Consider the following 24,825-nt stretch of genomic DNA (forward strand, 5'->3'; position numbering starts at 1 on the left):
AATTCAATGGTGTGGAGTATTGGATCAATCTCCCTAAACACATATTCAGGTAACCGACCTTCATTTTTTGTCCCCTTCTTCTTTCCAAATACCATATTCCACTGATCCTAGAGGCACATCTCACATCTCTGAAATCAGCCTGTTCACTGGTGTCCAGCGAGAGGAAGTGTAAAAAAGTTTCAAAAAAAATCACATGGAGAGACAATCACAAACAACTTCCGGTACACAATATTATATTAACAGTTTAAAAATATGCATATAAATGCATTTCTATCTATATATAACTTCTATCTATGATTATCTATCTATATATAATTCCTTTTTTTGTTGTTGTTGTTTTTTTTTTTAGTAGAGACAGGGTTTCACTGTGTTAGCCAGGATGGTCTCGATCTCCTGACCTGGTGATTCGCCCGCCTTGGCCTCCCAAAGTGCTGGGATTACAGGCGTGAGCCACCGTGCCCGGCCTATCTATATATAATTCTATGTATTCTATCTATATAGCGATATATAATTTCTATCTGTAATGCAAATCTACATGTGATTTCTATCTATATATACATGTAGATAGAAAATTTAGGGAATTCACTGCAGGTGCTGCTTGCAATCCACTTTTAAAACCTAACATTACATAATAAAACACTATTTTAAGAAGCTGCACTAGGCCGGGCTTGGTGGCTCACGCCTGTAATCCCAGCACTTTGGGAGGCCAAGTCGGGTGGATCACAAGGTCAGGAGTTTGAGACCAGCCTGGCCAACATGGTGAAACTCCGTCTTTACTAAAAATACAAAAATTAGTCTGGGGTGGTGGCGTGCGCCTGTAGTCCTAGCTATTCAGGAGGCTGAGGCAGGAGGATCGCTTGAACCCGGGAGATGGAGGTTGCAGTGAGCCAAGATCGTGTCAATGCACTCCAGCCTAGGAGACAGAGCGAGACTCCGTCTCAAAAAAAAAAAAAAAAAGGAGCTGCACGATGCTCCCCTTGGGCGTGTACCATACCTTATTTAACCATTCCCAAACTGTTTCCATTTTTTCTGATGTTAAATAAACTCTAAGATGTACAGACGTCTTTTATCTGGCTCTCCGATTACCTTCTGCAGATAAACTCCTAGAAGTTACTGGGGCAAAGGGAGTGAACCTTTAATTTTTAATAAAATTTTTTAAATTACAGAAAAAGCCGTAGTCGTCAGATTCTACTTCCTAGGCGGTCCACAGGGATTTCAACAAGTTCGATTCAAACCATCCCAAATTCCCTCCCGGCACTAAGTTTTCCTCGGTCTTGGGAAACGTGGCCCCGCAGTCCGCACTCACGACTGCGCACAAACGCTGGCCTCTTTCCAATGGCGAAACTTCTCGACACGCCCCCGAGGCACCACCTCTTTAAAATTTAAAACGAAGGCCCAGGCCAATGAATGCTAAGCTTCTCTCGGACCACAGAGACCCGCCCACCGTCACTCCCTCCACCAATCAGACTGAAGTTTTCTCCACTGCCCCTCCAATCACCGCCAAAAATGGAAGTTGCTCTCGTAACTGACGTAAGAAAAGCAGCCAATAGGAGCAAACCTTGGAAACTAGCTCCCCCAATAGCAGCAGTTCCTGGAGAGCGCGGGAGCCTTTCGACCAGGGTCCCAAAGGAAAGCAGTGAGTGGTGCTGGTTCCCTGAAGGAAGGGACTAAGGGACGGTGGCGCGGGCCCGGACCGGGGCCCCGGGGCGGCGGCACGGCCGATATGGCATGCTGTCACAAAGTAATGCTGCTGCTGGACACCGCGGGCGGCGCCGCCCGCCACAGCCGGGTCCGGCGGGCCGCCCTGCGCCTCCTCACCTATCTGAGTTGCCGATTCGGCCTGGCCAGGGTCCACTGGGCCTTCAAGTTCTTTGACTCGCAGGGGGCGCGGAGCCGGCCGTCCCGCGTGTCTGACTTCCGCGAGCTGGGGTCCCGCTCGTGGGAGGACTTTGAGGAGGAGCTGGAGGCCAGGCTCGAGGATCGCGCCCACCTGCCCGGCCCGGCGCCCAGGGCCACCCACACGCACGGCGCCCTGATGGAGACGCTGCTAGACTACCAGTGGGACCGGCCCGAGATCACGTCGCCCACGAAGCCGATCCTGCGGAGCAGCGGGAGGAGACTGCTGGACGTGGAGAGCGAGGCCAAGGAGGCCGAGGCCGCGCTCGGGGGCTTGGTGAACGCCGTCTTCCTCCTGGCCCCCTGTCCGCACTCGCAGAGGGAGCTGCTGCAGTTCGTGTCTGGGTGCGAGGCCCAGGCCCAGCGCCTGCCGCCCACCCCTAAGCAGGTGATGGAGAAGTTGTTGCCCAAGAGAGTCCAGGAAGTCATGGTCGCCCGAAAAATCACCTTCTACTGGGTGGATACCACCGAATGGTCTAAGGTAAGGAAGGTTACTGTCGTCTCAGATGGCGTGCACGGTGCTTTCCTTGCTAACCAGAACTTGGCAGCGTCCTTAGAACAGCCACAGACCCCGAATGAGACTAACATGACTATGCGTCCCTTCGGAAGGAAACAAACAAATAGGGACAGTTTTCACAACAAAATGGGTAGTTCCTCACTACCTACTGTTTAAGACCCCTCACAGTTTGGGCCCTACGTGCCTTCCCAGACTTGATTTTCCTACACACTACATCTACTCTAGCATATTGAAGTCCAGTCCAGAAAATCAACAGGTCTGGACTGCTTGTTTTGTGTTATGTGTGTTGTTCAATCTGCCTGGAATGCCAGTTCTCACTCTTCCAGGCCAGTCTTAACTTCACTTACCCTTTAAGGCTTCTTCTCCCAGTGACAACTGCTCAGTCCAGCGTCTGAATTGCCATACACATTTTGTGTGGCACTTAACCCTTTCTCCATATGTTTTGATTGTGCACATCTCTCACCCTCCATCTAGTCTAAAAATACCTCAGAGGCAGGCAGCAGGTTTTAACACAATACCCAGGGGTGTGTGTGTATATGTGTGTGTGTGTGTGTATATATATATACACACACACACACATATATAACACACACACACACACATATACACACATTTATTTATATACATATATATATTTATTTATTATTATTTTTTGAGACAGTGTATGTCGCCCAGGCTGGAATGCAGTGGCTCACTGCAACCTCCACCCCCCCGGGTTCAAGCGATTCTCATGCCTCAGCCTCCCAAGTAGCTGAGACTACAGGCCCACGCCACCACGCCTGGCTAATTTTTTTGTAGTTTCAGTGGAGACCAGGTTCCATGCTGCCCAGGCTGGTCTCAAACTCCTGGCCTCAGGCAATCCGCCTGCCTTGGCCTCCCGAAGTGCCAGGATTATAGGTGTGAGCCACCACGCCCAGCCACCCAGATGTGTATTAAACGTTGTAGGTGCTCAGTCAGTATTTGCTGACTAAATGAGTACATTCTTGCAAACTTAAAGTCTTAAATGGCTAATTTGGATTTTTGTTGAGGCGGTGAGGCCCCCTGCTCCTGTTAAGTGCTAGGATAAGTATATACTTTTGCCTTCATCCTTCTCATTGCACTTCATTTAGTCAACAAATGTTCATTGAGAAGCCAGTAACATCTGAGTGCCTACCACACTGTTTGAGCTGCTGGGGACATGGTAACCAAAGCAGGGAACAGATTAAATAGATAAGCAAGTGACAATTTCAAATCATGCTCTGGAGAAAATAAAATGGGGTGAGAGGATGGGAGTAGAAGGTGGTTATTGTATACAGAGTGGTAGTGAGGGAAGGCCTTTTTTTTTTTTTTTTTTTTTTTTTTTTTTTGAGAGAGAGTCTCGCTTTGTCACCCAGGCTGGAGTGCAGTGGCGTGATCTCGGCTCACTGCAACCTTCACCTCCTGGGTTCAAGCAATTCTCCTGCCTCAGCCTCCCAAGTAGCTGGGATTAGAAGCGGGCGCCACCAGGCCTGGCTAATTTTTTTTGTATTTTTAGTAGAGACGGAGTTTCACCATGCTGCCCACCCTGGTCTCAAACTCCTGAGCTCAGGCAGTCCGCCAACCTCAGCCTCCCAAAGTGCTAGGATTACAGGCGTGAGCCACCGTGCCTGGCAGGGAAGGCCTTTTTGAGCAGAGAATTGAATGGTGAAGGAGGAGGAACTCAAAGGTAGGTAAAGAACAGTCCAGGTGAGGAGACAAGCAGGTGTAAGGATTTCAGCTGGAAATGAACTTAGTTTGTTTCAGAAACAAAAAGGCAAGGAGTGCTGAGACCTAGTAGGCAAGGGGAGCAGTGTGAGAGAAAGTCAGAAAGCAGGAGAGGCCGACCTGTAGGGCCAAGGTCAAAAATGTGGATTTTGTTCTAATTAATTAATGGGAAGGCTTTGGAATGTGGTTTAACCAGGTGAAAGATGTGATTCCACTTAATGGAAATACATGTCACTAACCCAGGAGTGAGTTAAATTGCAAGATTACAGATGGAAAATGAGCAAGCATTTAAATAATAATATGGTATGTTAAAATTTTCAAAGTGCTTTCACATGCGAAGCCCAAAAAAGGCGTGGCAAATGCAAAATAAGGCAGCAGTGGTTTGTCAAGAAAAGGAAGGGACAAAAAGTGTTTAAGGGGATGGTAAACATTTGATGGGGAAAATGGAATCCTAGATATATTAAAATTTAAGGCAGCCAGTCAAGCCTTAGACACAGTATACAACACATTGCTCAGCTGGAAACAATTGATATCACATCAAAGACTTTCTTCTGGAATTTTATTATGTTAAATACTGGCTAGAAATAAGTTAGATGGGGCTTGATGGATCTTGGAGATTCTTTGTCTCTCTTTTTTTCTCTTTAATCTCTCTCTCTCTTTTTTTTTTTTTGAATAGCATTGAAATAAGTGGGTTGACTGGATCTTTTTAAAGATCCCTTCCAGGTCTGATGTACCGTCGACTGAGGGGATGGGTCTTCTCTGAGGCTTCCCTTCTTACATCTGCTGTATCCCCTAAGAAAATGCCCATCAGATACTCAAGTTTTTCTGGAATTTTCTTCTGCTGAAGATCTATCATTTTCTATTCAAAAACCTGCCCAGCCATGCTGGGCAAAAGGAAGGTTTAGGCTGTGTCCTTGGGGAGTGCTCTGTCCAGGAGCAGGGAGAAGGGAGGAAGAGAAAATCCAGGTCCTGCCTCGGGGAGCGCGCAGTCTGGGAAGTAGAACTGGGAGAAACAGAACCTGCACTTACATTGGAGGCAGAGGGATCCAAGCGCATAAAACAGGATATCATATTTGCAAAGATATAGGACAGAATGGAGGATAAGAGACCTCTGACACATTTTCAACTTTATGCCTTAGATTTATTCAATACATATTTGTTCCATACCTGCCAGGTATGCTAAGGAATCAAATAGATGTGGTCCCTGCCCTTTTGGAGCTTATAGTCTAGTGGACATTTACAGATCCCCAAATTTGAAACTACCACTAGGACATGTCTGTCACTTATCCTGTAATATGCATACGAATGAAAAATGTGACCATACTCTATAGTATACTGTTTGTATTTTTGTTTTTGTTTTGTTTGAGACAGAGTCTTGCTCTGTCGCCCAGGCTGGAGTGCAGTGGCGCAATCTCGGCTCACTGCAACCTCCGCCTCCTGGGTTCAAGTGATTCTCCTGCCTCAGCCTCCCGAGTAGCTGGGATTACAGGCGCTTGCCACCAAGCCTGGCTAATTTTAGTATTTTTAGTAGAGACAGGGTTTCACCATGTTTGCTAGGCTGGTCTCGAACTCCTGGCCTCAAGTGATCCACCCACCTCGGGCTCCCAAAGTGCTGGGATTACAGGCTGTTATTTTTTTTTAATCACATGTTTTGCTATGGTTTGAATATTTGTCCCCTCCAAAACTCATGGAGTAATGGGTGTCATGGGAGTGGAATGGTGGCTTTATAAAAAGAGGAAGAAAGTGTTGAGCTCACTTGCTGAGCCTCATCGCCCTGCTTTGCCCTGTGCTGCCTTGGGACTCTGCAGAGTCCCCACCAGCAAGAAGGCCTTCGCAAAGTACAACCCCCTGGCCTTGGACTTCTCAGCCTCCATAACTTTAAGAAATACATTCCTTTTCTTTATAAATTACCCAGTTTCAGCTATTCTGTTGTAAGCAACATTAAGCAGACTACGCCATGCACACATTACCTTTAATAGAAACTTAATGTCCTTTTCAACACTTATTAAAGTTACATCTTCCCACCCACCTCCCGAGACAGAGTTTCACTCTTTTCACCTACGCTGGAGTGCAGTGGTACAATCTGGGCTCAATGCAACCTCCACCTCCCAGGTTCAAGTGATTCTCCTGCATCAGCCTCCCTGGTAGCTGGGATTACAGGCACCCACCACCACACCCAGCTAATTTTTGTATTTTTAGTAGAGATGGGTTTTCACCATGTTGGCCAGGCTGGTCTTGAACTCCTGACCTCAGGTGATCCACCTGCCTTGTGGATCAAAGTGAGGGGTGTTGGGATTACAGGCGTCAGCCACCACAACCAGCCATAAAGTTACATCTTAACCTTTCATTTTATTAACAGGGTTTTTTTGTTTGTTTTCCTGGCTGGTCTTCTGGCTGAAACAATTTCAACAAAATTTTTGTGTCCATTTGGCAGAAAATCCTAATCAGGATCTATGGCGTCTGAACTAGGTTACCATTCTCTCCATAGCAGTGAACACAGATATAGATACATGGGTGGTAACATCACATACTAATTAATTGGTTAATCTAATACAGCATTTTCCAGATTGATATTCATGACTGAAAAGTTTAGATAGATTAGAAGATAATGTGCTCCAATACATTGTTTATCTTCATTACATGGGATCTTTTTTTGTTTGTTTTTAATGCTGATCATAAACCACTCAATCCATCAGAGAATCTATCAAAGTCCGTCAGATGGTCATGATTCGAATTTTAAAAGCAGTCTAGGCCAGGCCTAGTGGCTTATACCTGTAACCCCAGCTTTGGAAGGCTGAGACAGGAGGATCTCTTGCACCCAGGAGTTTGAGACCAACCTGGGCAACATGGTGAGACCCCATCTCTACAAAAAATACAAAAGTTAGCCAGGTGTGGTGGCACATGCCTGTACTCCCAGCTACTTACTCAGGAGGCTGGGGCGAGAGGATTGCTTGAGTCCAGAAAGTTAAGGCTGCAGTGAGCCATGTTCATACCACTGCACTCCAGCCTGGGCAACAGAGCAAGATCCTGTCTCAAAAAATAAAAATAAATGAAAGCAGTCTATTCAGAACAGTCCTGGGTTCTTGGACTTGTCTATCATTGCCTTGCTGGGACCATGGACGATTCCCTGCTTGTCTTTGAACTTGACTACAATGGGAAGTTTGGGAATGACCTAGTTGACTTTCGAGACCCTTCTAGTTCTGATTCCTCACATTCACATAGCAATTTATAATTTATAATTGTTACCCGGCATGATGAGCATATTCTAAGGGGTGTGCTCCTTCATATTCCCATAGTAGCTGAATATTGTTGTTATACTGTGATGCCATGTTAAACATTTTATGTTGGTACTGTTTTATTCACACCCCCCGCCCCACTTCGAGATCCTAGACATGGCACATAGAAGTTACTCAATAAAAGTTTGTTGACAGAAGGTTGACTGAAGAGTCAGCTGTGTGTGAAGGAGTGAAGCAGGGCTTTTACAAAGAAAGCAGGATTTGAGCCAGATACAGACGCGTAATAACCATTCAGTTGGTGAAGAAGGAAGCGGAGGCCCAGGAAATAGAAATCAGCAAAAACAGGGAAGCCTTAAAATATGGCATGTTCAGGAAATAGCAAATGGTTCAATATGCCTAGAAGGAGTGGGGATGGATGAGGGGTAGAAGATAATGTGTTCCAAAAGGTGGTTTAGGGTTGGCTTGTGAAGGGCTTTGTGATTATGCTGAAGAGTTACTTTATTCTGGAGGCAGTGGGAAGCCTTTCAGAATTTCAGAGAAGTAGCATGACCAGAGAAGTGATTTGGAAGAATACTTAGAGCACCATGGAGGAACGATTAGAGGCAGAGCACAGACTTTACAGGCTATGGTAACAGTTAGGGCAAAAGATGCCACGAGGCCTCGGTTTGTCTGGTCTCTGCACAGGCCTGTGGATGGGCAAGTCAGAGTGATGGTCACTGTCTGGGGGAGGTGCTCCTGCCTCACTCCCATGACACCTGGCCATTATTGTGTTGTGCTGTATAGGACATAATTATTTTTATTAATAGGCCAGGCACAGTGGCTGATGCCTGTAGTCCTAGAACTTTGGGAGGCTGAGGCAGGCAGATCACTTGAGGTCAGGAGTTTGAGACCAGCCTGGCCAACATGGTGAAACCTCGTCTCTACTAAAAATACAACAATTAGGCGGGCATGGTGGCGCATATCTGTAATCCCAGCTACTTGTGAGGCTGAGGCAAGAGAATCGCTTGAACCTGAGACTGAGAGGTGGAGGTTCCTGTGAGCCGAGATCATGCCACTGCCCTCCAGCCCGGGTGACAGATCAAGACTCTGACTCAAAAAAAAAAAAAAGGTTATTTTTATTAATGTATAATGGTTCTATGTTCCTTCTAACATTTTATGATCTATACCCAGTGATTTGTGTCACTTCTTTCTGTTCCTTGACAAAAAATATAAACGAGGTACTATTTTTACTAAATGAATGCTTTCTCAAAGGGTTATAATGTAGTAATTTGTTCTGGGGCTGCGCAGTAGCTTGATGCTGACCATTATTTCTATTTAGCTCAGCAAATACATTGGTTGTGTAATTCGATCCTTTAATATTGGTATCAACTTTACTTTCTCCTGATTTCCTTTACTTTTATTTGTGAATGCCTAATTTATAGTAACCTAAGGTTGTTTGTCGTTTTATTTTAGTTGTGGGAATCCCCAGACCACCTTGGATACTGGACTGTTTGTGAACTGCTCCACCACGGAGGTGGCACTGTCTTGCCATCTGAATCTTTCAGCTGGGATTTTGCTCAAGCTGGGGAAATGCTGCTCAGGAGTGGAATAAAGCTGTCAAGTGAACCTCATCTTTCTCCGTGGATTTCAATGCTGCCAACTGATGCCACTTTAAACCGTTTGCTCTACAATTCTCCTGAGTATGAGGCCTCGTTTCCACGAATGGAAGGAATGTTATTTCTCCCTGTTGAAGGTAAGCAAATAATATTTTAAGATTTTTTTTTTTTTTTTAATCTCAGTTACATTAATTTCTTCAAAGAAGCTTTTAACTTCTTTGGCATTTCTCACAGCCCAGGCACTCAACGAATGCTTGTCATGAAAGAATTAAAAGACATCAAGGCAAAATCAGAGATACTGTAGGAAAGAGTTGAACTCTTAATTCAGTACAACTGCCAGCCTTTGTACAAAAAAACAAGTGAATGATTGATTTTAAAGTTTACCAGCTGTTCCCAAAGAAGGGTAATATTATTCAGGTGCCCAAGCACGTGGGTATACGATTTCATTGCCTCATAGAGTAGATTGATAAATTGAAGACCATAGAGAAACAATGGTCGACTAAAAGAAGAAATAAATTAGTCTGCAGAAACCCAGAATGATGCTTGTTACCAGGAAAAGCAAACATGTTGGAATCTTCATTACATTAGTTTCACCATATGATTTGCTATATGGTAAATCTCATTTCTGAATACATTGTATAGTCACAGAAATACTTTATAGAGATATGTACATAAAACTGTTGTACATTATGTGCAGTTTAAGGAATTTTCAAGAGTAGTTTTGTTTATATAATTTCATTACACAGTCTTTAGAATTTAACCTCCTCATAAGATATGATGCACTGTACTTTATGGATTTAAGAAGTGGTGTCTTCTTTCTTATAAGTAGTAAACATTGCTTGAATACTTATTTCTTTTTTTTTTTTTTTTTTTTTGAGACAAGGTCTTGCTTTGTCACCCAGGCTGGAGTGCAGTGGTACGATCATAGCTCAGATCGCAGCTCACCGCAGCCTCGACTTCCTGGGCTCAAGGGATCCTCCCACCTCAGTCTCCCAAGTAGCTGGGACTACAGGCATGAGCCACCACACCTGGCTCATTTTTGTATTTTTTGTAGAGATGGGGTTTTGCCTTGATGCCCAGGCTGGTCTTCAACTCATGGACCTCAAGTGATCCTCTGGCCTTGGCCTCCCAAAGTGCTGAGATTGCAGGCATGAGCCACCATGCCTGGCCTTCAATACTTATACTTATTTGTAAGTCATAATTTCTAAGAAGTTCTGCCATCACATATTGCCTTTGTAACTCCATTTGTTTATAGCTTTTTCTATAGAGCTAAATGAACTTGCTATGATGACTTGGCAGTAGAATAAGTGTTGAAGTGTTCAACTAAGTGACAGTATCTCAATTGACAACTTGATTATTTTCTTATTGTTATTAAATCTCTTTTTAGTATCTATTCCTTATATTGGAATTTTAATCTTTTTTTAAAATTTTAATTTGGCATTCTGGTCTAATTAATCTTTATTTCTAGCAGGCAAAGAGATTCAAGAAACATGGACAGTCACCCTAGAGCCCTTGGCCATGCATCAGAGACATTTTCAGAAACGAGTCAGAATTTTTCTAAAAGGCTCAGTGGCCCAGTGGTCTCTCCCAACGAGCAGCACTTTGGGCACTGACAGCTGGATGCTAGGAAGTCCAGAGGAGAGCACAGCAACTCAAAGGCTGTTATTTCAGCAGTTGGTAAGCAGGCTGACTGCTGAAGAGTTACACCTGGTAGGTATGCTCCACACGGGAAGTTATTCTTGTCTAACAACACACTGGTAAAGTGAAATAAGTGTGTTTATAAATGCGCTACACAATATAGTCTTAGTAAAACTGATTATGCTTTTGCAAATAATATTGTTGACATTATAGTATCATGACAGCAATGCTTATTAGAGAAGAAATCACTTATAAAATTGCATGTACCAAGAATCCAATTAAGTTAAATTATATTCACATAGGGAAGAAGGCAGTTGGCCAGATGAAGTGCTTATGTTAGGGTAGTAATGTGATGAGTGATTTCTCATTGTTTTTTAAATATTCTGTTACATATTTACTACTTTTATATAAGTATTTAAGAAAAAAGCTGCTACACAGTAAAATTAGATGTAATAGTATAATAGTTGTGTAACTATATACAATGTAATATAATTGTCTGTGTAACTCAGCAGTTGGACAGTAGTTACACAAATGTAGAAATGTCTTCTGAAAAGGAACATATACATACCCAGATTTGATTTAACGGTGAGAATTATTTTTAAACTACCAGCAAATTCCTTACCTTACTTTGTCTTTTGCCTTCATACTCTCAGGAGGGGTCTCTATTCTGGTTCCCATTGTAAAATATTCTAGAGAAAAATAGGGTAGTCATTGGACAGATGCTGTTCTGAGAGTTGTGTGCTCTGAGGAAAAGGGCACTGGGTTTGGGAGTCAGTGATCTGGATTAGGTCTCAGCTCTGCTGCCTACTGTATGTTCTGGATAAATCACTCAAGTGGTATTTCTGCCTCATGGTTAAGTACATGGGTTTCAAAGTCACATATGCTTGGCATCTTCTCTTACTAAGTAGGTGGCTTTAACAGGTTACTTCTGCCTCAGCCTCAATCCCTCCTTTATAAAATGGGGATAATAATTATTTTTACCTCAAGGGGATTGTGAGGATTCAGTAAGCACACAGTAAATACCTAGTAAATATTCCTGGTAATGTCAGGTTTTACTTATTTGTGAGTAGAAATATGAGGACTCTGTGATTAATAAATTCCCTTCTACCTCTAATAATTATCAAATCTATCTTTTTCATAGTTTTCACGTTAATAATAATTGGGAAAATGGTTATTCTGTCTTTTAGTACACTACATTCTTCTTTAGGCATATTGACAATAATATTCTCAACTAATTAGAACTTCTCACGTAGGTTGCTGATGTGGACCCTGGTGAAGGCTGGCCCCCCATCACTGGAGTTATTTCCCCACTCTCTGCCAATGCTATGATCCTCACTGTGTTCCACACCAAGGAGGCTGAATTTCAACGACATGTTCTCCAAACAGCTGTGGCTGACAGCCCCCGGGACACAGCTTCCCTTTTCTCAGATGTTGTGGATAGTATATTGAATCAGACTCATGATTCGCTTGCAGATACTGCTTCTGCTGGTAAGCTCCTAAACCAGTAACTAACAGAGTCTAGGGTGGTTTGCAGTCTTTTCCAGCATCGGGACTTTTTCACTGTGCAGTTAGTAGAACCCCAATATGTTATAACACAGATAAAAGAAAGCTATAATACTTCAGGCAGTTTAAATCATTATTATTTATAGAATTCCTTAATTATTTCTGAGGAGGTTGCAGGTTCCATGAAACCAGTCTGAAATCGAAGTCATGGTTTTTAATATATTTAAGAAATACTGCATATAAAACTGTAGTGATTCTATCTACCCTGCATTGCATTGTTACTACTAGCATTGCAACTAAATGCATTGTTACTACTAAATCTACCTAGCATAAATAAGGTTTGTATCATGTTAGTATTACAAACCTTATGTAAGCTAGGTAGATTTAAATATACATATACATATATATATAAAATCAACTTGATATTTCTTTAATTCATTCATTTATTCAACAGATTTGAGTACCTGCTGTATGGCAGGCACTGTTTGAAGTACTGGGACTATATTAGAGAACAAAATAGACAAAGATGTCTTCCCATGGAGCTGACCATCTAGTCCAGGGAGACAAAACAATAAGTCAGGAAAATTACGGTTTAGTCTAAAGAGACAAAAATTATAGTAGTAAAGCAGAAACAAAGGAATGGGGTGTGTTAGGGTAGGGAGGGTTGCAATTTTAAGTAGGGTGGTCAGGGAAGGCCTTGCTGAAAAAATGATATTTGAGCAAAGGCATGAAGGAAGTGATGGCAGGGAGTTGCTGGTAGAGGCGACAGCGAGTGCCAAGGCTCAGAAGGGTGTTAGAGGAATGGCAGGGAAGCCTGTGGCTGCAGTGAAAGGAGCAAGGAGAGAGTAGGAGGGGGTGAGGTCAGAGAGCCAGCAGCAGACCAAACTGGGCAGGGCTTTACAGGCACTGAAAAGACTTTGGCTTTTACTGTGAGTGAGAGAGGAAGCCTTTGGGGGATTTTCTGCAGTGACACCATCTGACTTATGTTTTAACAGCATTACTCTGGCTTCCATATTGAGATTTGACTATAGAAAGGCAAGGATAGAACCAGTCAGACATATTACAATAATCCAGGCAAGAGATGGTGGGAAATGTAGGGAGTTGGAAGTAGTTGGAGCTCTTGGATATATTTTGAAGGTAAAGCCAACAAAATTTGCTGTTAGATTAAATGTGTAGAGTGAGCTGTAGGGAAATTGAAAATGACTCCAGAGACTTTTGCCCTAAGCTACTGGTAGAAAGCAGTTTCTTTCTGAGATAGGGAAGGCTGTGGGAGAACCAGGGGCTGGGGTGGTGAGGACTGGAGGGTTTGTTTTGGGCATGGTAAGTCTGAGTTGTTCATTAGACATCCACACATGGTATTGAGTAGGCATCAACTATGCATGTTTGAGTTTGGGAGATTTGTCTGGACTAGAGATGATGGGAGTCATCAGTGATGTTTTAAAGCCATGAGATGGGTTAAGATCACCATGGGGGTGGGCGTAGATGAGAAAGAGAAGGGGACTAAGGACTAACCCCTGCACCCTAATGTTAAGCAGTCTGGGGAATGAGGAGAGAGAAACCAGCAAAGGAGACAAAAGGGGGACAGTCGCTGAGTTAAAGAAAACCCAGATTGTGGTACCCTGGAAGCCAAGTGAAGACAGGAAATGCTTGGTTGGGTTATTTACTACTGACAGGCCAAGGAAGATGAAGGCTGGGAGCTGACATTCAGCTGAGCAATGTGGATGCTCGGGATACCATCACAACGTGATGGTTGTGATACCAGTTTTGGTGGAATTGTGAGGGTAGAAGTGTGAGTGGGAATACGTTCAGGAGGGACTGTGAAAAGAGGAAAACAGCAAGTGTGGACAATTTTTTGGAGTAGTTTTGATCTAAAAGATATTAGAGTAATGAAAACAGTGGCTAGAGAGGGAAGAAGAGTCAAGGTTTTTGGTTTTGATTTTTAGAAATAATAATAGCCTGCTTGCATGTTGATGAGATAATATGGTAAAAATTAATGCAGGGGATGGAGAGAATTGCTAGTTAGAGGGCTTTGAGGAAGTGCAAGTGGAGGGGTTGGTCTTGGGAACAAGCACAGTTCATCTGTGACAACTGGGGGAAGGCAAAAATGTAAGGGCTGGGATGCCAAGGTGAGTGATGTTGGTGTGAGTGTACGGGGTTCTCTTCCGATTGCTTCAGTTTTTTTAGTGAGTTAGGAAGTGACATCATCAGCTGAAAATGAAGACGTAAGGAGATGCTGGAGGCTGAGGAGAGAGGGGAGGAGGAAGTGGCTCTTGAGAGGGTGGAGATAGCAGGAAGGTGGAGGAAGTTTGCCAGGATAGTCGTGAAGGTAAAGTGAGATCCCTCTGTGGGCTTGCCTGCCTCCAGCCACATTCACCAGCTGGCACAGCTGCAGAGTAGGCAGGGAGCTGGATTAACCAGGGTTGGGATTTTCCCAAATGAGGGTGGTAAAGCTAGAGAGGGGTCAGGGATTCAAAAGTGTGAACAGGAAGAGATTACAGGATTTGTCCATGGAACGAGGCAGGGTAAGGAGGGAAGTGAGGACAACGGAAGGACAGGCGATCAGATCAATGGGTTATAGGGGTCTCAGGATTTCTGGAGCCAATCTGCTCAAAGGAGAGAGCTAAAAAATAGGTGGAGGTGGTCAGAATGGGGTGCTTGAGATCATAGAGGGTGGTGACCAGGGGGAGAGAGTGACTGAAGGAGGGCAACACGCTGGGGCACCAGAGGTGAGGAATTCAAGGGGACAAAGGCCAGAGTGTTGGTAGCATCAAATGTGTGTATGGAAGTTATCCAGAGTTAAGACTGAGTAGTACTGGAGAGACTGACGGTGGTGAGTCGGGAGCTAACAGTCTTTGAGGAGTAAGGGGGAATGATCCAGGCTTGTTAGATGACTATGAGCGTGTAGCCTTTGATGTGAGACTCAAAGCTGGATTTTTGTCATTATTTTCAGCAGGTAGAGGGAAAATGATCTGGAAGAGGCAAGGAGGATACCAGCCCACCTCAGGGCCAAGTGGAAAAAGAGCATGGCGGGGGAGCAGCAAGCTCTCTCCAGCGCTGCAGGGGAAGCAGCGTGTTCAGGGCAGGAGGAGATGGAATTGAGGACATAGGGGATTTTGCTGATGAGGGTCAGTGAGTTCCAGAGGGCAGGGTGGGAGGATTTTACGTGTGGAAGGGCTAGGCTGTGGTGCCAGGATGGGAGACGGAAGGAGCAGTGAGGAGATTCCAGTGGGCAGACTGGAGTGACCTGGGGGTCTAGGGCTTCGCCTGACGGGAAAAAGCAGCTATGAAGGGGAGCATGAGATTGATTCCTGATGGTTTCAACGCAGCTAATGGTGCTGAACCTGTGAGTTTGGGGGGTAAGAAGGGTGGGTGTTTGGCCCACCCCCACTCCTGCCCATGTCGGCATGGAGACTAGAAGGAGGGCATCTAACTCCGAGGGCCTAGGGCTCCCTCCAAAGCCCTGCCGAGGAGGCCAGTGGAGGGTGGCCTTGTTTTTAGCATGGGACTCCTGCTTGACATTTGCTGGAAGAGGTGCAGGTAACTCTGAGGGGCACTCTCTTTCCATGCAGAGGGAGGCTTGAGACTTGGAGGCCTGAGGCAGGTATTTTTGGCCTTTCTCCCCTAATCCAGCATACAACGACTTGAGAAGAAATCATGTCATGTTTATTCTCATAGACCTTTACTGCCCTTGTCTGAATTTTGTAATATAACAGCAAATGCAATTATAGGCATTTATGCTGTCCTGTGATGTGAAGTTTCTTTTGCTTGTTTAAAAAATTCTACAAAATCTTACACTAAAAATAATAGCTTTGGGAAAACTACAGTTGGGGCAGACTTCTCAAAATCTTTGGTAGTGATAAAAACTAAGACAATCCTGGGTGTGGGGACACATGCCTGTAATCCCAGCTCCTCAGGATGCTGAGGCAGGAAGATCGCTTGAGCCCAGGAGTCCAAGACCAACATAGCAAGACCCTGTCTCAATTAAAAACAACAAAAAAAAGTGCAATCCTAATAAAAATTCTAGTTTGATTAAAAGACACATTAAATTCATAATAAGTAAAGTCCATAATAAATATACCTTGTCCTTTAAAAGAAAGGTGAAGATGGCATGATGGAAGGGTTGAGGCTGTGGTATTATGGAGACAGGGGCCAATGACAAAGATAGGGAACTATATCATAAGCACTTTCAAGAAAGTGCACGTGGCCAAACAGCCAAGGAGAAGAAAAGGAGAAGAATACGGGTTGAAAGGACGTAGTGTACAGCACTGCGCTCCTCTGGCTTGTTGTATTTAGTTATGTTTGTGCACTTTGAATTCAGCTGCTACTTGGTGGTATAAAATATTAGCACATTAGGAATGATCACATAACCAAAGCAACGTAATATTTTGTACTACTGTCACTACCTTACTTACCAATTGTGTGTAGGCTATTTGTAGAAAATTTTGTATTGTAGAACAGACTGTATCTTGACTATTTATATAGTCTTGGAAGCAGCTCAGAAAACTGTATTTTGGAATCTGGTAAAGGAAGAACTGCAGTATTTTACCAGTACTCTCTGCTGTAGCATGGCCCACAGTTTCTTCCAGGTTATAAATCAGTGTGCCGGCTTATTGTCCAGTCTCCCCACCATGCTCCATCTGGGTGAGGTCCTATTCATGCATTGGTACCTAGCCCAAATACTGCATTCTCCATGAGACCTTCCTTGCCCATCTAGACGGAGTTAGCATGTGCTAACATTTATACGTATCTCCATGACTTCACAAGAGTGGATCTACTCTTCCTATACTGGGAGCTCCTTTCGAAGTAGGCATTGTATTTATCTCTGAATTCTTTCACTGATAGCCTAGAACTTGGTTGTCTCAATAAGTTTGAATACATTTTAAGTATTTGGGTTTTTTTCCCCAAGACTTCATTAATGTCTAACATTTCATTTGTCTGGGGTCTTAGATGGATCTCTCAGAATTACAGAGTTCACTGAAATTTCTGTTACTGTTCCCCCAACCACCTCCTCCATCAGGCTTATTTTAAGAGAGCCTTCTACCCTTACACTCCCCAATACAGAGCCACATCTTCTTATTTCCAATTTACCTACTCAGTGCAGCAGAATTGTGATATTCTGCAGTTTTGTTACTGTATATTTATTCTTGTACAAAGCCAATTTTTGTGTGTGTGTGTGTGTGAGACGGAGTCTCGCTCTTGTCACCCAGCCTGGAGTGCAGTGGCGTGATCTCGGCTCACTGCAACCTCAGCCTCCCGGGTTCAAGCTTCTCCTGTCTGAACCTCCCGAATAGCTAGGAATACAGGCACCTGCCACCACGCCCAGCTAATTTTTGTACTTTTAGTAGAGACGGGGTTTTGCCATGTTGGCCAGGCTGGTCTCAAACTCCTGACCTCAGGTGATCCACCCACCTCGGCCTCCCAAAATGCTGGGATTACAGGCGTGAGCCACCGTACCCAACCATACAAAGCCATTTTTAAGAACAGGACCAGGCGCGGTGGCTCACACCTGTAATTCCAGCACTTTGGGAGGCCAAGCCAGGCGGATCACCTGAAGTCAGGAGTTCGAGACCAGCCTGACCAACATGGAGAAACCCCGTCTTTACTAAAAATACAAAAAGAGCTGGGTGTGGTGGCACGTGTCTGTAATCCCAGCTACTCAGGAGGCTGAGGAAGGAAAATTGCTTGAACCCGGGAGGCGGAGGTTGCGGCTCATGAGCCGAGATCGTGCTGTTGCACTCCAGCCTGGGCAAGAGTGAAACTCCATCTCAAAAAAATAAATAAATAAAAAGAAGAACAATATATATTTTTAACCTGTTTAGAGGAACATTTCAGAAATGAGAGGATTTATAGCCAGTAATAAGAACAAAAGACTTTAAATGGTGTCTGTATGTTTTTCAGTAGCATTTTTTATTTACCACATAGGCCTGTAGCAGTTTGTGGTGCCAGAGAACAAATGTTAACCGTGCACTTTGTATGTCCTTTGGAGGGATGCAGTCAGTCCGGGGGAGGAGCAAGTGCTTAGAATTCTCTGCTTTGGTTCTCATGCTGTTTCCTCTCCTGCCTCTGTTCCTTTGCTCCAATAGCTTCTCCTGTTCCAGAGTGGGCCCAGCAGGAGCTTGGCCACACCACTCCCTGGAGTCCAGCTGTTGTGGAAAAGTGGTTTCCTTTCTGTAACATCAGTGGTGCCAGTTCCGATTTGATGGAGTCATTTGGGTAAAACGTTTTTATATCTCTTGAGTATTGATTATTAAAATCAACGTTCAGTTATCTGCATTTTTTTCTTAACAGACCACATTCTCTGAGTATAGTCTAATAATATTAAAAACTAGTTACAAAAATAAAATACTCTCATACTTAATATATATTGTGAGAGTATGTTAGCTAGATAATATGTTAACAATATATAAATATATACCTGCCAAAAATTCTTTAAAATTTACCAAGTAATTCGTCAAGTTAAATATAAATAAGTACTCCCTTAAAGTGAGAAAATATTTATAACTAAGTATCAATGCAAATAGAAAACAGCAAACTTGAACAATGCAGCTGAATTTATACTTAAAGAAGTTATTTGCAGACCGTTTTTGTAAGGAAAAAAGTTAACAACCGATTACTAAGAATCCAACATGAGAAGTAAATAAGAAAGTAACCTCCACCCTACAAAAGATAACAACAGAAATAAATAGAAAACAAATAAATGTAAGTGATCAAGAGAAACAAAAGATGGTTCTTTGAAAAGCCAATTAAAATAATCTATAGCAAGATCAAGCAATTAAAAGACGAACAACAATATTAGAAATGTAAACGATATGGCAGAAATTCAAACTATTATTAAGAGGTATGGTTGACGTTTATTTTCTCCACACACATATCCATTCAGTTGTTCCAACACCATTTGCTAAAAGACTATCTTTTCCCACTAATAACTGTGGTACCTTGTCAAAAATCAACTGGCCACCTTTGTGCAGATTGATTTCTAGACAGAATACAGTCCAGAAACTATGTTAATACCACATTATCTTCAATATTGCATTATAGCAATACCATATACTGTAGCTTTATAGCACCAGTCACTAAATCAGGTAGTGTAAGTCCTCTAAACTTTGGTTTCGTTTTTTTAAAATTTTTTTGGTTATTTTAGATACTTCGCATTTTCATATAAACTTCAGAACCAGCTTGTCAGTTTCCACGCACACAAACATCTGTTGAAACTCTAGGAGTGCATTGAATCATAGATAAATTTGGGAAGAACTGACATCTTAACAATGTTGAGTCATTCGATCCATGAACATGGTGCAGCTATCCATTTATTTAGGTCTCTCTTTAATCTTCCTCAGTGTTTTGTAGTTTTTAATGTACAAATGTGGCCCATGTTATTTTTTAAAATTATCTCTAAGTATTTTTATGAGATGTAAATATTGAAAAGTTTGAAGATAGTATGATTGTCTTTATAGAAAATCCAGGCCCGGCATGGTGGCTCACACCCGTAACCCCAGTACTTTGGGAAGCCAAGCCAGTGAATCACTTGAGGCCTGGGGTTCAAGACCAGCCTGACCAACATGGTGAAACCCTGTCTCTACTAAAAATACAAAAAAATTAGCCCGGCGTGGTGGCACATGTCTGCAGTCCCAGCTACTTGGGAGGCTGAGGCACAAGATTCACTTGAATCCAGGACGCGGAGGTTGCAGCAAGCCAAGATCGCGCCACTGCACTCCAGGATGGGCGACAGAGCACCAGCACGCTTAGGGAGGATTAATCTGCTTCATATTGGCTATATGAATGAAGCTGATAGACCCAACACATATTCCACCCTGTGATATCTGTTCAACTAATATCACCGTAACTTTCTTGCACTTTTTAATCAGTTATATCAGATAATGGAAAATATTAAAATACAAATAACACATTTTGAATGTTGTGCCATTTTCATAATTTCCTTAATGACAGATATTTAGCTCTAGGTGGAAAAGGATTTAATAACTAATCACCCCTCCTGCCTGCCCTACTTCCTCCTCTTCTCATCAATCCCAAAGTAGTTTATTACAATGTGAAAGAATTATTCGAAGTCATTGCAATACTTACTACAATGTGTTAACATCATTTTGTACTTTGATATATGGAAACTGAGTAAAAAATAACTATGGAAGCTTGAAGTGAAATAGTTGCCATAATTAGACTTGCATCCTAATTCATGAAGAATCCTATTAATAAAAGTCAATATTATATGTAATGGTTAATGGTTTTGTGAACAAGACAACTTTGGTTCCTGCATTCGTTCAAATCGAAAATGAGAGGAGGGACATTTTCTCTCCTAAGAAAATATATTTTTGAAGGCATCTTGTGGGGACATCTTTTGTTAGCTTTTTAGAGGATAGTGGGTATTTTGGTGTTATTTCTAAAGCATTTTGCAAAATTAGAATTTTGGTTTTATTCTAGACATCTTGACTTCACAGGTTACTACAGGCTGCCTCAGCTAATAAGGAAGAGTCTTCCAAAACTGAAGGCGAATTAATACATTGCCTTGCCGAGCTCTACCAGAGAAAATCTCGTGAAGAATCCACTATAGCTCATCAAGAAGACAGCAAAAAGAAACGTATGTACCTGGAAAGGCTGTTTCTTAAGGCATTCTTTTTTGAGACTGTATGTTGTAAAAGATGGGCATTTCCTGAAATGAGGTTGAAATGGTAACTAAATAAAGAAGGGCAAATTTTTATATTTAAATTTTAAAATAATTACATTAGTTCAATAGTGATTTTTAAAAAATCAACCAGTCTTATCTGTCTAATGAATAAGCCGTCTTCATTTTTAATTATGATAGAAATTCAAATACAACTTTGTGTTCTGCTTATTAGTATTTTTTCTTTTGCTACCTTGCCTTTTTAGATATTATTCCATCTCATTGCTTAACTAAATTTACAAAATTCTCATGTTGTTGAACATTTAGATTGCTTTCAGTTTTCATCATTATAAATAATACTGTAGTATACATTATGCGTATAATTTGTTTTTTAAGTAATTACCTTAGCAGAAGTTTCCAGGAACCAGTTACTGTGTCAGGGTATGAAAACTGGCTCTTTATGTAGATTGCTAAATTGTCATTCAGAAATTTTCATCACCATTTTTGGTGGCCATTGGGTAACACCAAAATAAGTCTGTTTGGCATTTGCCTTATGGGAAAACCATCCATTGAGATGTTTAGTTCCAATCCAATCATATTGAGATGTTTAGTTCCTAAACTTCGGTTAAAAGAAAGGTTCTCTTTCTACCCTGTGTGTGGGCAGAAAGAGATGCAAGAACTTCCTAATTCAAATCATTCTGGAGGGATATGCTTCATTTTGATATTCTTTCACAGTAATCTGAATTAAAGTAGTTCTTCTTTCCACAGAAGTGGAAGGCAATTTACTTTCCCTCCTCTGATGTTGTTTTGGTAGGAGGGGTCCCTCGTACTCCAGTGAGACAGAAGATGAATACCATGTGCCGTTCCTTAAAGATGTTGAATGTTGCAAGGCTGAATGTGAAGGCCCAGAAGTTACATCCAGATGGCAGTCCGGATGTGGCTGGGGAGAAAGGAATCCAAAAGATACCTAGTGGGAGAACAGTGGATAAATTGGAAGACAGAGGAAGAACACTAAGAAGTTCTAAACCTAAAGGTATTCCTCTTAGTCTATAATTTACTCTTTTATACCCCTCTTTTTTAAAAATAAAATTTAATCGTACCCTTAGTTTATTGACTATCTGCTACATGCACAAAAAGGTGTTATGGTGAATACAGTAAATAATAAGATAATGTGCAATTCTTAGATTTATGATCTAGCTACAAAGATAAGGGAGGCAGAGGTTGTGGTGAACCGAGATTGCACCACTGCACTCCAGCCTGGGAGACAGAGCGAGACTCTGTCTCAAAAGAAAAAGAAAAAAAGAAAGAAAATTCTGAGGTGTAAATTTTATGCTGCTTTACAGATTTTTTTTTTTTCCTGTGGAATGTGAGAGCCATAGATGATAATCAGTTTGAATGGGACAGAACACCTTTAGTGGGCTAGTAAAGGTGTGAAATGTGCTTGATACATGCAAGGGAAGGCTGAAACAACAGTACTGAAGACAGTGTGGCAGGAACATAATTTCTGGACTAGATTCTGTCTAGAAGTAGACCTGCGCAATAGTGGGCAAATGATTTTTGACAAAGATGCCTCAATAATTCCGTGAGAAAGACATAATCTTTTCAATAAATGATGCTGGAACAACTAGATACCTTTATGGAAACAAAATTAGACCTTCCTTTTAATAGTATTTTGTATTCCTGCTATTTTTAATATTTATGCCTTCTATCTCTCTCTCTTTAATTGCTCAATCTTGCTATAGAGTTTTCTGTTTTATTTCTCTTTTCTTTTTTTGTTGTTTTTTGAGACTGAGTTTTGCTCTTTTTGCCCAGGCTGGAGTGCACTGGCATGATCTTGGCTCACTGCAACCTCTGCCTCCCGGGTTCAAGCGATTCTCCTGTCTCAGCCTCCCGAGTAGCTGGGATTACAGACGCATGCCACCACACCCGGCTAATTTTTTATTTTTAGTAGAGACAGGGTTTTATCATATTGGTCAGGCTGGTTTCGAACTCCTAACCTCAGGTGATCAGCCTGCTTCGGCCTCGTAAAGTGCTGGGATTACAAGTGTGAGCCACCGCGCCTGGCCTTATTTGGCTTTTCAAAGAACCGTCTTTTGTTTCTGTTGATTGCTGTTGTTGCTTTGTTTTCAATTCATTTCTGTTCTTTATGATTACCTTCCTACCTTTATTTTTGGGGTCTACTCTCTCATATTACTTCACGTGTTGGACCCTTAGATAGTTAATAGTTTTTAATTTGTCTGCTTTACAAAAATAATCACTTGTCTAAAGTCTGTACATTTTCTCTTTAAGTATAACTACATTATGTATTTACTGTTTTCTATTTTCATTGATACTTATTTATAAATATTTTCTGACATCCATAATATAAGGGAGTGTTTTATAATTAGCTTTTAATATTTTTGAACTGTGCTCAATGTGGTCTGTAAGATTGATTCTTTAATATTTGCTGAAACTGACCTAATGTGCACTTGAAAATAATGGGTATTCTCTAATTGTTGAATATCTGGTTTTATACGTGTCTGTACATCAAGTTTATTAATGTTTGAATATTCAACATTTTTAGTAATTTTTTTCTGCTGCTTTTATCTATTGCTAAGATGATTGTATTAGTCTTCCACTATTGTATTGTCTTTGCTCCTTTGTCAAAGATCAGTGGAGGCCAGGTGCAGTGACTCATGCCTGTAATCCTAGCACTTTGGGAGGCTGAGGCGGGCAGATCACCTGAGGTCAGTAGTTCGAGATCAGCCTGGCCAGCATGGTGAAACCCTGTCTCTACTAAAAATACAAAAATTAGCCAGGCGTGGTGGCAGGCGCCTGTAGTCCCAGCTACTTGGGGTTACTGAGTCATGAGAATCGCTTGATCCCGGGAGACAGAGGTTGCAGTGAGCCGAGATTGCGCCCCTGCACTCCAGCCTGGGTGACGGAGCAAGACTCTGTCTCAAAAAAAAAAAAAAAATCCGTTTACTATATTTATGTAGGTCTATTTCCAGGCTCTCCTGTTACGTTGATCTCTCTATTCTTTTGCTAATATCACACAAACTGTCTTGATTACTGTAGCTTTATAGTAAGTCCTGAAGGTTGGTACTATCAGTCCTCAAACTTTGTTTTTCTCATTCAATATTGAGTTAGTTATTCTGGGTCTTTCGCCTCTTCATATAAACTTTAGAATCAGTTTGTCAATATGCAGAAAATAACTTATTTGATAGGGATCACATAGAATCTATAGATCAAATTGGGAATCTGAAATCTTGACAGTATTGAGTCTTTCTTGCTGTGAACATGGAATATCTCTCCACTTATTTAGTTCTATGATTTTGTTCACAGAATTTTGTAGTTTTCTGCATATAGATCTTATACAAATTTTGTTAGATTTAATACCTGGGTATTTCATATTTAGGGGGGTGCTAATTTAAATGGTAATGTGTTTTTAATTTTAAATTTTGCTTGTACATTACTGGCATATGGGAAAGCAATGGACTTTTATGTATTAATCTTGTATCCTGCAAATTTGCTATAATCACTTGTTCCAGGAGTTTTTTGTTTGTTTGTTTGTTTGTTTGTTTGTTTAGTAGAGATGGGGTTTCACCGTGTTAGCCGGGATGGTCACGATCTCCTGACCTCCTGATCCGCCCACCTCAGCCTCCCAAAGTGCTGGGATTACAGGCCTGAGCCACCACACCTGGCCCAGTTCCAGGAGTTTTGTTGTTTGTTCTTTCAGATTTTCTAATCATGTCATATCACCAAAGACAGTTTTATTTCTTCCTACCTTTAAATTGTTTGTTTGTTTGTTTGTTTTGAGACGGAATTTCACTCTTATTGCCCAGACTGGAGTGCAATGGTGCGGTCTCGGCTCACTGCAACCTCCGCCTCCCAGGTTCAAGCGATTCTCCTGTCTCAGCCTCCTGAGTAGCTGGGATTAGAGGTGCCCGCCACTACGCCCGGGTAATTTTTGGTATTTTTAGTAGAGAAGAGGTTTCACCATGTTGGCCAGGCTGGTCTTGAACTCCTGACCTTAGGTGATCCACCCACCTCGGCCTCCCAAACTGTTAGGATTACAGACGTGAGCCACCACGCCTGGCCTCCTACCTTTAAATTTTTAAC

General features: G+C 42.2%; 1 protein-coding gene across 4 annotated transcripts in view; it reads left to right on the forward strand.

The window, feature by feature from the left end:
- Window positions 1-1,548: 1,548 nt before the first annotated feature.
- Window positions 1,549-24,825, forward strand: part of TICRR (TOPBP1 interacting checkpoint and replication regulator) — a 52,627-nt gene continuing 29,350 nt past the window's right edge. For 2 of the 4 annotated variants that reach the window (XM_016927401.4, XM_016927403.4), the window contains exons 1-7: window positions 1,549-2,377; window positions 8,824-9,103; window positions 10,435-10,676; window positions 11,858-12,092; window positions 18,191-18,320; window positions 20,561-20,700; window positions 21,539-21,757. In XM_016927401.4, the coding sequence (XP_016782890.3) occupies window positions 1,724-2,377; window positions 8,824-9,103; window positions 10,435-10,676; window positions 11,858-12,092; window positions 18,191-18,320; window positions 20,561-20,700; window positions 21,539-21,757 (1,900 nt within the window). In that variant the 5' untranslated portion in view covers window positions 1,549-1,723. The remainder of the gene's footprint in view (window positions 2,378-8,823; window positions 9,104-10,434; window positions 10,677-11,857; window positions 12,093-18,190; window positions 18,321-20,560; window positions 20,701-21,538; window positions 21,758-24,825) is intronic. The other 2 variants (XM_016927402.4, XM_054667906.2) reach the window with 1 other exon arrangement.

This window comes from Pan troglodytes, chromosome 16 (assembly GCF_028858775.2).
Source record: "Pan troglodytes isolate AG18354 chromosome 16, NHGRI_mPanTro3-v2.0_pri, whole genome shotgun sequence".
In the NCBI taxonomy this organism is placed as follows: Eukaryota; Metazoa; Chordata; class Mammalia; order Primates; family Hominidae; genus Pan; species Pan troglodytes.